The 16,482-nt window shown below is 34.3% G+C and overlaps 1 protein-coding gene across 5 annotated transcripts in view; it reads right to left on the bottom strand.

The window, feature by feature from the left end:
* Nucleotides 1–16,482, bottom strand: part of OPA1 (OPA1 mitochondrial dynamin like GTPase) — an 89,560-nt gene that overhangs the window by 51,349 nt on the left and 21,729 nt on the right. For all 5 annotated transcript variants that reach the window (XM_036875128.2, XM_036875132.2, XM_036875131.2 and 2 more), the window contains 9 exons: nt 13,792–13,845; nt 10,938–11,042; nt 7,307–7,393; nt 6,489–6,602; nt 2,668–2,748; nt 2,474–2,548; nt 2,066–2,137; nt 1,888–1,987; nt 1,438–1,568 (listed from right to left, as the gene is read on the bottom strand). In XM_036875128.2, the coding sequence (XP_036731023.2) occupies nt 1,438–1,568; nt 1,888–1,987; nt 2,066–2,137; nt 2,474–2,548; nt 2,668–2,748; nt 6,489–6,602; nt 7,307–7,393; nt 10,938–11,042; nt 13,792–13,845 (819 nt within the window). The remainder of the gene's footprint in view (nt 1–1,437; nt 1,569–1,887; nt 1,988–2,065; nt 2,138–2,473; nt 2,549–2,667; nt 2,749–6,488; nt 6,603–7,306; nt 7,394–10,937; nt 11,043–13,791; nt 13,846–16,482) is intronic.

Here is a 16,482-nt window from a genome sequence, read left to right as displayed (position 1 = left end):
AAGAGTTAACACAGCAGGCCTGGGATTGCTGTCCACAGAAAGGCCTGTTTGTCTTCGGCTGGCATCTAGGAACTCAACTGGTAAACAATTCCCTACTCTGACACAAAACTTTCCCTAAATAACAGTAGCTTATTGTGCAAGCAATATGGTTTATGCTGAACATCTGAATTTCTCTGGGTGTCCGGAATTCTGATACTTGAGGGTGTCTATATGACCAGCCCCCAGTAAAAACCTTAGGTGCTGAGACTCTAAAGTGCAACATGTTGCTGGTAGGAATCAACTTGTTCCTGAGAGGACTCTTGGACTCCTGAGCATGGTTTCCTCCAGACATCAGCTCTTGCACCTTTTCCCTTTGTGATTGTGCTTTGTATCCTACACTGTAATAAATCTTACATGAAAGAATGACCATGTGTTGAGTCTCCTGAGTTCTCTTAAAGATCAGTGAACTAGGGGTGGTCTGTCTTGGGAACCCCTAACACAGAGGAATAGTTCTAGAAAGTTTCAGATGGAAAGGAGAGAAATTCTAAGCAGCAGCATGAGGGATGGGCACTGTGTCTGAAGTTACTCTATGGGGGGCAAAGATGTAGTAGATCCAGGATTTGAGATCAAGCAATCTCACTACAGATTCTGCACTCTTAACCACTACTTTACTTTACTTACACCCTTATACATATACCTTTATTAAGTAGAGAGCATGCCCTAAGTCAAGACTTGTACCCTAGTTAGACTTAACACACCATGTCACCTTGAAATCTTTTTCCTTGTTATGGGAGTAGAGGAGGGACACTGAACACCATGTAGAGAAGTCACAGAATTTCAAAAATGAAAATGACCCTAGAGATCAACTAGACTAATAGGTTGGATTGTGCACTGAGTAGATGCACAAAAGTAACAAGATCTGCCCAAGGACATACAGCCAGCTGGTGGGGTATGGATAAGAATGCTGAGGCCTGATTCCCAATCCAAAGCCTTCTCTATTATAAAAATCTGCTATACAATCTTTGCTCAGTTAGGAAAAGTAATGCTCAGTTAGGAAAAAATAAATAAAAAAATCAACTGGCATATATAAGGTCCAAAAGGAATCTATACTATCATTAGCTATACACTAATTTATGAACATCAACTAAAAAATATTTTTTTAAAGAAATACCATAAATGAGGTTAATGACTGTACATTAGCAACAAGATTAAACAACAGCAACAGTTTGTGTTTCTGAAACTAACTATAATTATGGAATTCTACTTATACCTTAAAATTGTACTTAAGTAATTTACTGTAACTTTCCAATATTTTAGTTTCAATGAAAGCCAAGAAAAATCCCACTACTACTCTTTGATTAAGTGTTCCACAAGGAATTGTTTTCTTTACAACAAGTCCCTGTCACAGCTGGAGCTTATACAAAGAATCTTTTCTCAGAATAAAGAACTTGCCCTCACCCTACTTGGACTAGCCACATTTTTCTCTGCCAAGTCTACTTTGGTCAAAACAAATATCGTCCTTCTTCCATGAGGATCCATTTGACTGACTAAGTCTGTAACAATGCTGCGTTCAGCATCCACCGATCCATCTGAAAAAAATTGAAATGATACTGTAACAACTGCAAAGTAGACCTTTAAAACTTCCACAAGCTATACCTTATGTTTATATTAGAGTAAGAAAATCTTTCTTAATACCTTTATCTTAGCTAAAAAAAGAATTTCTAGCCAATAAAAATTTCTATGTCTACAGTGAAATTCATTAAAATATTCCTAACTTCAATTCTATTTACTAATCGATGAGTAAGAGGAGAAGGTAAAACATATTTATCTTGTACGCTTATATTTAGAGCTTACATTGCTTAAGAAGGAAGCATTTCAGTGCAATTAAAATCTTTTGATAAGATTTACCTTGGATACATAGTATGATGGCATTAGGATTCTGCATATAAGCTTTGCTGATACTGAAAATGGTTTCCTTTGTGTCAGGAGCCATGCCTGATGTCACAGTCTTGAAGAAAAAGGTTTTAAATGTCATTATAAATGTTTCCTATACTTTGAATAAAAGACATGTTTTGTACATACTTACATTAATCACACCTGGTAAGTCAACAAGCACCATCCTCTGTAGTCCTGGACCTTTTACATTTAAGGATATGGTCTACTCAGGAAAAAAAAGCAAAACACAAAATTTTTAGAGGCAATTTCTTGGGAATTTTTTGATGAGATATATTCTGAAAATTCTCTATTTCATCCATTTGGATATGGTGCTGTGTTATTAAGTTACGAAGGAAAAGTTACTCTTTTCTGATCCTAAAAGTAATTATTCTAGAAAATTACCCACAAAATGATACACTATTTGGAATAGTGAAAAAAAAAAACCCTATGTATTTTGGAACAGCTGCAATCTAGACATCAATGCCAATACCATGATTTATTTCAAATCATAAATATTGGATTTCAATAAAACATTGTTGAGATGAATTATAACACTCACTTCAGGGCTAACAGTGCAGCCTTCTTTCACATTTTTCCTCATTCGAAGTTCTATTTCATGTCTTAATGCTGCAAGCTATGAAAGGAAAACAAAATTCTAAGAAAATCTTCAGTTAAATAATCCATTTAATTGTCTCTTTGAAGTTACATAGGTTACGAAGTTACACACATGAACTTCACATGAATTCTACTTACATCTTCCTCTTTGGTAAGATCAAACTCTCGAGAACTATCTTTAAACAAGGCCACATGGTGAGGACCTTCACTCAGAGTCACCTGAAATGAACAGAAATTAAGATGTAATAATGCATTTACAATTCTTAATTCCCATAGCACTTACATGGTGAGGGGGCCACTGCACTGCACGAATCCAGGTATCTCTTTATACTATACATCAGGAGCATCCCCAGGGGCTGTCATCATGGCAACTCAAAAACCACAGAATTTTGTCTATATTGTCCATACATCTGTCAACTGTGTTGTAATTTCCCAGCAATACTGCCAGCTATTTTGTATCTTTCAATACCTAAAATGTTGTACCCCTCTCATTTCCCAGTCAGTGTTATACAGAGTATGGAGCACAAACCCATCAATTTAAAACTTCTAAAAGAAAAATCTGACATTTAACTTTAAAGAGAAATTTAGGTTAAGGGATGATTCATTTATTTAACATCCATTTATCAGGAGTAACTGTGTCATGTGTTGTAGGAGAAGAAACATGAAGAACTAACTTTTTCTCTTATCAGAGCATGATATGATGTGTAGTCAGTTCATTTTCTGTTTTTCCTAAATTGGAAGTATCTCAAATGCCCACCTAATAGTAAAGTGGATCTATAAAGTTTAGTACAGTCACACAATACCACCGAGCAATGAAAAAGCAGCAAGTCTTACACAGCACAGTTGAGTTCAGTCAGACATTCACTACACTCAAACAGTGAACTCACTACAGACTGGGAGAAATAGACAGGTTTAGAACTCACTATAGTCTGGGAGAAATAGACAGCAATACCAGGACAGTGTAGCAAAACCAACAGTGTCCTAGAAGAGAGCTGTACTGACTACATGGGAGCTAAGGGAGCTTTCACCCAAGGGGTGACATCTAAGCAAGAAGTTCTCTAACAACAACTTACATGTTAACAGTCTTTGGTTTCCTGAGAACTTCTAAACTTCACATTCCTTAACTTTTCAATTATAACTTTTCAAGCTTTTCTATGATACAATTTCACTTTTAAAATTTAATTCCTTCTACTGCAAATGAACTAAACAGACGAGACAATAAACAAAAACCAGCTGTTTAAAGATAGCCATAAAGCAACCATGGCAGCCTGCACAAGTTCAAGACCCTGAAGGATCCTGGGGACATAGTCTTGCAGCTATTTTCCCTCAGGGCATTTGCTGACTTGTGGCACAAGGCAGCTGGAGAGAAAAGCTTAAAATCTATGGCAGTCTTGCTGGTTGAGGAGATGAAGTCACAATTCAGGGTTATCAACAGCCATCATTTAAGGTGCCATGGGCCCACACAGAAACGGAAAGCAGAAATGCATCTCCAAAAACGGAGCCCTATATTCTGTGTGCAATATCCCTATGAGGCTTTTGTGCATTAAGAAACAGCAGAAAGAAGCTGTTAGGCTAAATGTCAAGTCTAGATTTTGGCATCCTCACTGTTCAGGGGAGACAAAAATACGGAGTGCAAGTCCATCGAGGAGGAGAAATCTTGTAAATACCAGAGGAGTCATATAAAGAGACCAGCCTTGTCTGATTCAAGGAAATCTGCCTGTGCATTACCTGCCTGCTGGAAGAAAGTGAACTCCTTCCTAAAACAGCATTATCCACAGCCACTGAAGTGAGCTACTAGTAACAGTGGAAAAGGTAGTTGACAGCAAAACATAGGATGTGTGGTCAGTTCATTTTCTTTTTCTCCTAAATTGGAAGTATCTCAAATGCTCAACCAATAGTAAAGTGGATCTATAAAGTTTAGTACATTCACATAGTACCATGGATCAATGAAAAAGAAACTAGCCTTATTCAACATGGTTGAATTCAGTCTGACACAAAACAGCGAGATCTGTGTGAATCACACTAGACTGCCTGTTGAAATTATAAACAGACTTCATTTCTGGAAGATTTCAGCATATAGCATCAGCTTTATTGCCTCACTTTTTATCACTATTCTGACCTTCATTCTCAGTGATTTCAGTTCTCTTATTGTCCAATTACTCTCTACCTGCACACAACAGCTGAATGAAAAGAAAAAACATATAAACCAAAACAACCATATAGCTTCCCCTTGAATTTACATCCACAGACCTTAATGGGGACTTCAGCACAACTCAGCAATCCTACTATTGCTCAACTTCCTTCATCAACGCACCAGAGGAGTCACCACTCACCTAGAAAAGACTTCACAACTTCCCTCTTACCTCAATCTTCAATACCATCTCCTCTCTCTTTACTTAACAGCTGAAAATGTAGTTTCTGAGTTCACTGAGGAAGTGGAAGTAATCAGAAGGAAACCACCACATATTCTACTTATTTACCTCCACTGGTGTATTCAATGACCAATTCTCAGTCTTCACCTTCCACGATCTATCAGCAGCAGTTGACCTTGCTGGTCTCCTTCTCTTCCACGATATTTTCCTCACCTCATTCCAGTACACTGCACTGTTCTGGTTTCCCTCTTCCCACCCTGGCTGCTCTTCACAAGCTCCTTTGCGGTTTCCTCCTACCTCAACCTCTTAATGTTGGAGTGCCCAGGAAACAATCCTTTGTCCCGTGTCTTCTCTCTCTACTTACTCCCTTGGTAATTTTATCCAGTAAGATAGTGGCTTTAAATACCATCCTTAGATATTAAATTATGACTCCTAAACTTTGTCTCTACCCCAGACCTCTCTCCATATTATATATCTTACTGTTGATATGTTAACACCCCAGCAGTCCAAAACTCCTGCTCTCTTCCCAAAAGCTAATTCACTCTAATCTAGACTTGCCTGTGCCAATTACATGTGTTGATTTATTCAGGTCAAAAACCTTGCAGGCATCCTGAAAACTGATTTTCTGTCTCTCAATATAAAGTATGTCAAGAAATTCTGCTTATTTTACTTTCAGAATAGATCCATAATTCAACTATTTCTTATCACCCTCACTGCTACTTCCCTGGTTCAAGAATCACCACCTAACCACCTGTGGGGCTTTGCACTTTCTCTCTGAATGGAACACTCGTGGACTAGATATCCGCATGATTTCCTCCCTAAATCTCTGCAAGTCTTCATTCAAATACTACCTTTCCAATGCAGTCTTTCAACATACTGGCACTCTCAGTTCACTTGCCTAGTTCTACTTTTTCTTTCTGCACACTTAACTGCTTTCCTCCATTATGGCAAGGATCTTTGTTTTATTTACCAACACACTGCCTAGAACAGTGCAGGTGTGTACTCATATAACTCATTAAATATTTGCTTAATGAAAGATTCTGTAGCCATAAGACTTTCTTCCTGTGACCATGGACGAACTGTCATTGCTTCTATATGCGCAACTTACATGCAGAGTCTCAGCCTCTTTCACCTCAAAGACTTTGCACTTGCAATTGTCCCCTCTCTCTTGCACCATCATTTTTTTTCTCAACTAGATCATTATAATCAGCATAAAAATGCTACTGCCCCAATTCTGTACTTTTTCTTACAGTAAAACTAAAAAATTATATTTAGTGACTCCACTTCCAATACTGTCATTCTCTAACTCAGCTTCTCACTAATCTTACTCAAAATAAGATCCAAAGGCCTAGTATCAGCTCAATGTAGCCTGGCCCTCCACTGTGCCACTGTCCTCTTCCATCATTCTCCTCGCACTCACTCAGCCTGTCTTACTGGCCGCCTGGCTGTGCCTCTACTGATTTCTACAACATGGATACTTGCAAATGCTACATATCTAGTTAGAATTCTTCATTTCAACACAATGAACAGACTTCACTGAAGTGTTTATTTTCCTGAGGAACTTCATCAGATCACCTATTTTCTTACCTTAACCGGAGAGCGTGTCATCATCTCCCCAGATCCTCGCGGGAACATTCGTGCTTGAGCAATCATTTCCAACACGCTAGTTTTTCCAGCACTCTGATCTCCAACCACAACAACCTTACCACAAAATAAGTAACATGTATTCAGATTTTTCAATACTAACTTAAATTTCAATAGATTGGGAATGCTGCTGAGGTTTTCTAGTCTTTTGAAAGATCTACAGTTAAATGATTTTTAAAAATCATCCATAAAAAAAATGGTTGATACATGTATGCATATTGAAAATATAAATAGCAAACCATTAATTGGATTCATTATTTATGGCCAAATTTTTATTAAAAACTTGTCAATTTAAAAACACTATTTCAAAACCAGGTCATTAATGTTCCACAAATCTCTTTCATAGTTTACTTTTAAAAAAGACTTTTTCAGTTCTATAAGGTTAAATTTCACTCATGTGCCTAATTTAACCTACTGTTAGGTATTCTGGTACCAGGAATATTGTGGTTACATAATGCCAAATATCTGATAGCCGTCCTTCATTACACATAAATATAAGTAAAACAATGGACTAAAATAGTCAAATAATATTCAATGCTGAAGATATCATCTAGAACACATAAATAGTATTATTTAAGTAAAAAAAGTCTGTTTATATATATAGATATATATGTATATGTGTATGTGTAAATATATATATAAATACATGTGTCTGTATATATGTATTGTGTGTATGTGTATACGTATTCATATAACTTTTTTAAAGCCTAAAGTGTTTTTTGCTAATGGGTAAGCTCACTACGTATTGATTTATCACTTACCCTCGGCAGATGATCTTGGGTATTGTAACTGGCATCATAATCAGACAGAACATCAAGAACTTCGGAATACATGTCAATCAAAGATTTCTATAAAAATTTAAAAATTAATACTACATAGCAAAACATTAAAAAAAAAGTCAAGAGAAAAAAGCTGACAAATCCATGTTTTTCCATAATCACCGTATTATTTTAATTATGTACATACATATTTTTAGTAAAACAGTATAAAATAAAAATCTATTTCTTTCTACCAAATTTATCCATTTTATTTAGAGATACACTGATTCAACAAAGTACGTTAATTCAGAATGTCCTAACCTTGTAATTAAATGGAAAAAGAGAGAATTTGTTATTTAATATTGAATACCTAATATCTACTACAAAACCACAGTAATCAAGAAAATTTGGTCATGGCACAAGAACAGACCCATAGATCAGTGGAACAGAATAGAGAGACCAGATATAAACCCACACATTCATGGCCAATTAATGTATGATAAAGGGGCCATGGATATACAATGGGGAAATGACAGCCCTTCAACAGCTGGTGTTGGCAAAACTGGACAGCTACATGTAAGAGAATGAAACTGGATTACTGTCCAACTCCATACACAAAAGTAAACTCAAAATGGATCAAAGACCTAAGTCGTGAAACCATAAAACTCTTAGAAGAAAACACAGGTAAAACTCTCTTGAATATAAACATGAGCAACTTTTTCATGAACATAATCTCCTTGGGCAAGGAAAACAAAAGCAAAAATGAACAAGTGGGACTACATCAAACTAAAAAGCTTCTGTACAGCAAAGGACATCATCAGTAGAACAAAAAGGCATTCTACAGTATGCGAGAATATATTCATAAATGACATATCCAATAAGGGGTTGACATCCAAAATATATAAAGAGCTCACATACCTCAATAGCCAAAAAACAAATAACCCAATTAAAAAATGGGCAGAGGATCTGAACAGACACTTGTCCAAAGAAATTCAGTTGACCAACAGACACATGAAAAGATGCTCCACATAGCTAATCATCAGAGAAATGCAAATTAAAACCACAATAAGTTATCACCTCACATCAGTTAGGATGGCCAACATCCAAAAGACAAGCAACAACAAATGCTGACGAGGATGTGGAGAAAGGGGAACTCTCCTACCCTGCTGGTGGGAACATAAATTAGTTAAAACCATTGTGGAAAACAGTATGGAGGTTCCTCAAAAAACTAAAAATAGAAATACCATTTGACCCACTAATTCCATTCCTAGGAATTTTCCTGAAGAAACAGGATCACAGATGGAAAAAGACATATGCACCCCTATGTTTATCACAGCACTATTTATAATAACCAAGACATGGGAGCAACCTAAGTGTTCATCAGTAGATGAATGGATAAAGAAGATGTGGTACATATACAATATTATTCAGCCATAAGAAGAAAACAAATCCTACCATTTGCAACAACATGGTTGGAGCTAGAGGGTATTATGCTCAGTGAAATAAGCTGGGTGGAGAAAGACAAGTATCAAATGATTTCACTCATCTGTGGAGTGTAACAATGCAAAAACTGAAGGAACAAAACAGCAGCAGACTCACAGACTCCAACAATGGATTAATGGTTACCAAAGGGAAAGGGACTGGGGAGAGTGAGTGGGAAGGGAGGGATAAGGGGATCGGGGACATTATGATTAGCGCACATAATATGGCGGGGCACAGGGAAGGAAGTATAGTGCAGAGAAGACAAGTAGTGACTCTACAGCATCTTACTATGCTGATGGACAGTGAATGTAATGGGGTATGTGGTGGGGTCTTGATAATAGGGGGGAATGTAGTAACCACGTGTTGCTCATGTGAAACCTGAGAATAAGATTGTATTATCAATAATACCTTAATAAAAAAGAACTGAATAGCTAATATTAAATACCCAACAATGGAAGAGCATTAACACCATAAAGGCCACATAAGATATCAGGTGACCAACTGAAAGGCAATCACCCTTTATCAAGTCTGTCATGTATATCAGAGAGAGAAAGAGGGACTGAAAAAGGATCAAAGTAAGAAAGCAGCAGCAAGAAGATGGCTGAATCAGTAAGAATGATTAATTTTGATCACTGGGCTGGCTAACAAGTGAGAGCATCAGGATGACATTCAGTACTGTTTCTCTCTGTAGAACCAGGATCAAACGTGGTACTTGGCAAATAAGCTTCAACTAAGTATCTGATGAATTGAGGAGCAAATAAACTAGCTGTGAAAAAAAAGGCTATTATCAAGCATTTAGTAATTAAAGATAAGTTTTAATGTCAAGGCAGGAACAAAATGAGTGTCTACAGTTCCTTTAATCTCTTTGAACACCCAGAAATAATTAAATGGAAAGAAATCGCTATCTCCTCTACCTAAAAATAAACAAAAAAAATTGTTCAGATTTTCATTACCAATTTACTTTATGAGAGAAAATATGGCTTCTTAGGTAAACTCTCAAAATATATTAATACTTGGACATCACTTTGCTCAACTGCCATGTATAACTTTATTAAATTAAAGCCATCCTATTTATTTGCTTCATACAGTCATGATTTAGAGTCAGAACTACTAACACATGTTGGTCAAACTAGCATTATGTATCTTAAGACCCTGGCTTCAGAATATATGTACCATGATTTACTGGAGTTTTGCTAGATACAAATTTTGTTCACGTATATAAGTTAAAAGAATTACTTCCATTTAATTAATTAATTAATTGTTTCTTTTGGTATCATTAATATACAAATACAATTACATAACCACACTATGGTTACTAGATCCCCCCCATTATCAAGTCCCCACCACACACCCCATTGCAGTCACTGTCCATCAGTGTAGTAAGATGCTATAGAATCACTACTTGTCTTCTCTGTGTTATCCTGCCTTTCCCATGTCCCCTGCTACATTATGTGTGCTAATCACATGGCCCTTATTCCCCTTATCCCTCCCTTCCCACCCATCCTCCCCAGTCCCTTTCCCTTTGGTAACTGTTAGTCCATTCTTGGGTTCTGTGAGTCTGATGTTGTTTTGTTCCTTCAGTTTCTTACCTCCATTTAATTTAGCACATACAACTTGGTTTAGTGGGGAATAGTAAGATTTAATCTGTTGATAATGGTAATTACCAATATGCTGCTGCTGACAGTCCCAGCCTATGAAAAGTCCTTTAAAATGCCTAAGAAACCATCCAAAAGAACATGTTAACTCTCTTAATACTGAAAAAAGCATGTTAATCATTCACTGGAAATACAGGTAAGGCAATTATGATGAGTCATATATAAATGTCCATCAACTCACAATTCTGACTTTATAGCTGCAGTAATTAAATAAGCCTAAAGACAAACTAGATATTTCTGAAAAATAAGTTGATTCACAAGAAACAACTGTTAAGAGTATGAAGATTTTATAGGCATAGGATAAACCAAATGTCTGGAGACTATAATTTGTAAAATGTCTTAATCTGGGAAGAGACTTCCTGTCTTTCAAGGACATTAGGTGAGAAAGAAAAGGATGATAGAAGACTTTATAGTTCCTTGAAAACTGATACTGATGAACACACAATGTGAAGTGGCAAAGTTCATAGAACTAACAAATTATGAAAAACTTAAAGTACCTTGAGCTTTCTGTGATGGATGCCTTTGTCATCTTTCTGCAATACTAATTTTCTCAATTCTTTGTTTTCTTTTTCTAACCGTTCCAAGATTCTCTGGTACTTTAACTGCAACAAAATAATACAATTATGTAAGAAAAAAACAGGTTAATAAATAACATTAAGTCTCAAAATCTTCCAAAATCTTGAAGTCATATCCTGACTATTTAAAATGAATTATTTCATTTAAAAAGCTTCTATGAAAATGTTGAGAATAAAATAAATAAATATTACCTCATAAAAGCAGTAAAATTCATTATAGTCTTCTATTATAATTTGGCATTTCATTTGGAAAATTCTTTGCTATTTACATTGAAGAAATTATTTCAAAACACTAAAAATGTAAGAATTTAAAGAAGCAATTTGTTACGTATACTCTATGAAACAGTCTTTCCTATCATACCAAAATTTTAAGTCTTCATTATAGGGACAGTTGACAAAAATTCAAATTCTTCCCATTCTCCATATTATTCTATGTTTTAATTAAAATAATAATAGCTAACAGTACTTGAGCATCATTATGTGACAGGCCCTTGACTATTCCACCTGCATGAAATTCATGAAGTTCCTTACAGTTTCACATGAGGAAAAGGTTGTACAAATTAGGAACTTGATGTTACAGACACTTGGGAGCCATTCAAAATCACAAATTTTGAATATAGGTCTGAGTCAAGGGCTCAAACTCTTACAAGTTTGCTAAGTTTCTTTGGCCAGAGATGATACATTAATTTTTAAATTTTGATATAAAGATAGATTTAAAGACTAAAATGTTTAAACAAGTTATTTTTAACAAAGTCAATGCCAGCTGTACAATTTTCTTCTCAAATATATTGATTCTTTTCTACTTGGTCACCTCAATGTGTACACTATTATTCTCTAAACATTAACAATGTTCAGAAAACTATAAAGAATTACTTCTTCCTACAACCAGCAGAATTGCTAATTTCTAACTTATAATGTTATGTGTTTTATAATGGAAAATATTTCTTATAAAATTTTTTGGTGGCTGTAATCTTCCAAAAAACAAAGCAAGGAACAGATCAAAGCTCTATCCTCAAAACCAAATTGAAGAAAAACATGTTATGTAGTTGAACTATATAGTAGAGACAGAATTATAGACTAGATTCTACTATAAACTTTTTTCCACAGAGCTTGTTCATTTATATGTAGTAACAGTATATACAACAAACTTCATGCAATATCTAAGAATTAGATCTTTGTTAATATGGCAGCCTGTAGTCACATGCAGCTATTGAGCACCAGAAATGTGGCCAGTCTGAATCAAGATATGCTATTGAGTAAAGAACACACAACAGATTTCTATGATTTAGTAAATAAATACCTCATTTATTTTCATACTAGTTACACGTTTAAATTACACTATTTGGGATCTACTGGGTGAAGCAAAATGCATTAAAATCAATTTTGCCTGTTCCTTTTTACTTTTTTTATGTAAAAATTTTAAATGACACATGTAGCTTGCATTGTATTTCTACTGTACATTGATGATATAGATAATCCTATGGTTCATTATACCAATTTTCCATACAGTATTTGTGTCAATGACCAGTGGCTGACAACTATAATTATAATTGCACATGTTGAGGGGTTGATATCAACAAAAATGATATAAAAGGGTGATATGATTTCCATTGGCTCATGTCTTCATAAATATGGAATCAACTGTGAGTTCTACATTTTCTGGGGATGGGACCATTCTTTGATACAAGTCCCCGTCTGGTAGTCATCCTGTAGAGATGTGCTACTAAGCTGTTCTCCAGTGCTCTAGACCAGTAATTCTCAAACTTAAGGATGCATCAGAATCACATGAGGTCTTTTAAAAACATTGATCACTGGGTTCCACTCCCAGAGTTCTTGATTCAACGGGTCTGGGATGAGGCCAATAATTTGCATTTCTAACAAGTCCCCCAATAGCACTCTTTGAGACCAGTGATTCTTAACTTCTGACTACAGACTGGAATTGCCTGGCTGGGAAGCCTTAAAAATGGATATGGTGATGCCCAGACACAAGAGATTGTAAAATATAGTAAGGTATGAGAATCAATGCATAGACATTAAGGAAGCTTGCAATGCAAAATGTACTAATTGTTTAATTTCACCTAGATTGCCTTTGTTTAATATTTTCTTCCCTAAAAAGAGACACACAAGATGTCTTTTTAACTTAAAAAAAAGAAAAAACTTGTTAATTACTTCATATCATTGTTTTCTATATAGAATAACTAACATGGAGTGGGTGATAGGGCAATTTCTGCCCTAGAATGTTATCTACTGACTACATGGCACAGCAAAATAGGTCTTTAAAATAATGACAATTTTATAACCAACAATAAGAGAATAGCTTTTCTAAGTAATGTAAGTAATACCTTTGGTAAAGTTATTACCTGTTTTTGGGCTTTAGAAAAGCAAAGGAAAAAGTTACTGAGGGCTCATTAGGGCTGTGGTAGATTCAAATCCAATTTCTTTAATTGCTACTTAAATTAATTAGTCTATTAATATAAAAATTCAAGCACAGGTTTATACATGGTCATCCCCAATTCTTTTTCCATAGTTTTTCTTTATAATTAGAAGCACAAGATTCGCTCAAAATTAGGCTTTTACATATCAGTGAGTAAACCACACCCACAAGTTCCTTCTTTATTCCTTCTCAATTAGCTTTTGCATTTATTTACATCTATTAATAAAAAGGTTGTCACTAAACATGCCGTATTTTGCTTCATTAAAAAAATTAATTTTCACATCACCAACTTACATTTGAGTTTAAGAAAAAGTCCTTGTTTTTTGTATGCATCGTAATTACCTGAGTATGCAGAAGTTCTTCTTGAAGTTGGTCAATTTTCTCTTTGTCTGAAATCTAAATATTTAAAATAATTTTATTTGAGTAGAACTAGGTTTATACAGAACATACAGAAGTTAAACTTTTAAAAAAATGAGTAAAAACTGGCTTTTTATATATATATATACATGTATATATATATAATCAAAGCAAATTTTAAATCAAATGATTCAAAAGAAACACTTGTATTCAATAAAAATAGTACATTAAAATTTTATATTGTTAAAATTAAATCATTTTCTTAAAAAAAATCATTTTCCCATTGCCATTCTAGTCATTTCTTATGAATGGCTTGTTAGAAAAATAAGAGATCAACACATATGGTCACCATATTCTTCACATGTTTTATCCTCAAGCATAAATACTTCGATGCTTGGAGAAATAAGGCACTGATATCCCTAGAGATGTGCTTTGGAAAGTCAGATACCTGTTATCATTTACAGCTACTGAAAAAGTTCATTGGTCATAGTGTGTATCTGAAGTAAATAGTATCCATATTTATTCTGTAATAGATATTTAATAAATGCAAAGAACTTGCGTTTTCAGAGCTTTAAGAGGAGCTAGATGCTTGTTTTTAAAATCAATTCCAGCACAAGAACTGCTAGCCAATAACATAGCGAATGCATCAGTAGCAATGAAGTTGAGTAAAGCATCTCTACTGGATCTGAACATAAAAGTAGGATATAATACACAGGTATACAAGTATTGTGGAAACTACCTCAAATTGTTGTTAATGCCAATAGTTCTAAGAAAAAACATCCAAAAACAACTTAACAGGTTTTAAAGTAGTCACAATACAATTCTAAATATAAAACACAATCAACAAATATAATTAAAATTATGACACTTATGACAGATCCATGTAACTACACTTTGTTTTGACTTGCTGGTGAGGTACAGAAGTTGTCATCTTCAATCTTTCAAAATAATTGTCCAAATTATGATAATCAAAATTTATAAACATGAATTTACTACATAGGAGACAAAAATCAAGTTAAAATTCTTGTAAAGCCTTGTTTACCTTCAGTCACTCACTATTTAAGCAATGAAGACATGGTAGCAAATACATATGAAAAAAATTTCAATGATTTGCTTATTGAGGGAGACATTAATAACTCTTACCCATGTAATTAAAAAGCTATTTTGATATTTTAATCCCTATTTCCAAAATAATGTCTCAAAATTTTCCCTAAACATCTTTAAAATAAAAACGACACAATGCTTGCTGCAAACGATAAGGTACATGTATTTTCTTGAAAAGCCTATGCCTGAAAATCTCAAATGTGATTCAGTAATCAGCAAAAATGTAAGACAAATTCTGTATTGTTTTCTTATTCCTGTATAGCAAGCAGAGACCTGTGGATAGAAGCTTTTTTTTCATTTGACTGTATGTTTCTAAAAAATGGACAAGAATTATTAATAGTCTCCTAAATGTAAGGAAACAAGCAAGGTGGGGAGGAGTCCACAACCCAAAGAACAAAATCTTGAAGACCAATGAATAAATAACTCCATGTTTTGATTATATGACATGTCATCATACTATAATAATGTAGTCACAAAAATTTTCTCATGCAGATTAAATTCCCAATTCATTTTAAAAGATACTTTGATTTACTCTACTCCAATATTCATCCAACTGCAATTATTACTATGAAATGTACAAACAGTATTAGTAAATAAAACAAATAGAACTAATACTGTTTTATTTTTTATTTTGAGTGTGAATATTTAATGGTTGCATGCAATATATCCTAAATTATAATAGACAACCTAACATTACATTTGGAGCAATAGCAAAGAAACTAATACAGCTACACAAAAAAGTTGGAATGTTTAGTATAAACAAAGGGCTATAGAAGGTTTAATTTTGTAATTTGGTAAAATAAAAAGTTAAAATTATATAAGGTTGTTAAAATGTTACAAATATAATCTTTATGCTAATATTAGTATTCAGTGATCATGACTAGTAGAATTTCTAAAATTTGGATTTTTATAAGTGTTTATTTACATCTATCATTTGCTTTTCTGGCACTATTTTTAGGAATAACTTAGGCACAGTTTTACTAATAAACTTCCTATCTCATTAGTTTAACAAAACTTCAAAATTAATGTCATACTGAAAGACTGGTGGAGTCAAGAGTTAGATAAAGTATTTTCTAGGAAACAAGATGGAAAACCTTCAGGTTTATAAAATAAATAATAAAGATTGAGAAGACAGTTTTACATATGTTCTAAAGAGAATAGCACATGCTATTTTTAATTTGCCACTTATTCAAGGTCTTAACTAGCAATTTGGGTATGTTCTATTTTGATGAACTTTAATGGTAAACTTCACCTGCTTAAGAGAATATTAAGTCCTCGTCCTGTTGTTTAATATGCTCAGTTTGCATAATGAAATTAACTTAAAACTCACCCTGACAGAAACGGGTATCAGTGGTCTTGAAACCAGAACTTTTCTACAATTCCAGAGCTGTGAAACTGATGAAGAAAGAGCGGAATCCTCCGCAGAAACAAGCTAAAGCTGAAAGAGAAAAACCTTTACTGGCTCCTCACAAAACCAGGCCTGATCTTAAAATTTTTGTATTTCTTCCTACTAAGCTATCATAGCCATTCTGAAATACTGCCATACATATATAAAAGACTTGTAAAAATTTC

The sequence above is a fragment of the Manis pentadactyla genome, chromosome 1, assembly GCF_030020395.1.
Source record: "Manis pentadactyla isolate mManPen7 chromosome 1, mManPen7.hap1, whole genome shotgun sequence".
Taxonomy (NCBI): domain Eukaryota; kingdom Metazoa; phylum Chordata; class Mammalia; order Pholidota; family Manidae; genus Manis; species Manis pentadactyla.
The sequence above is the reverse complement of the archived record's forward strand: the minus strand, read 5'-3'. Positions and strand labels throughout refer to the sequence as shown.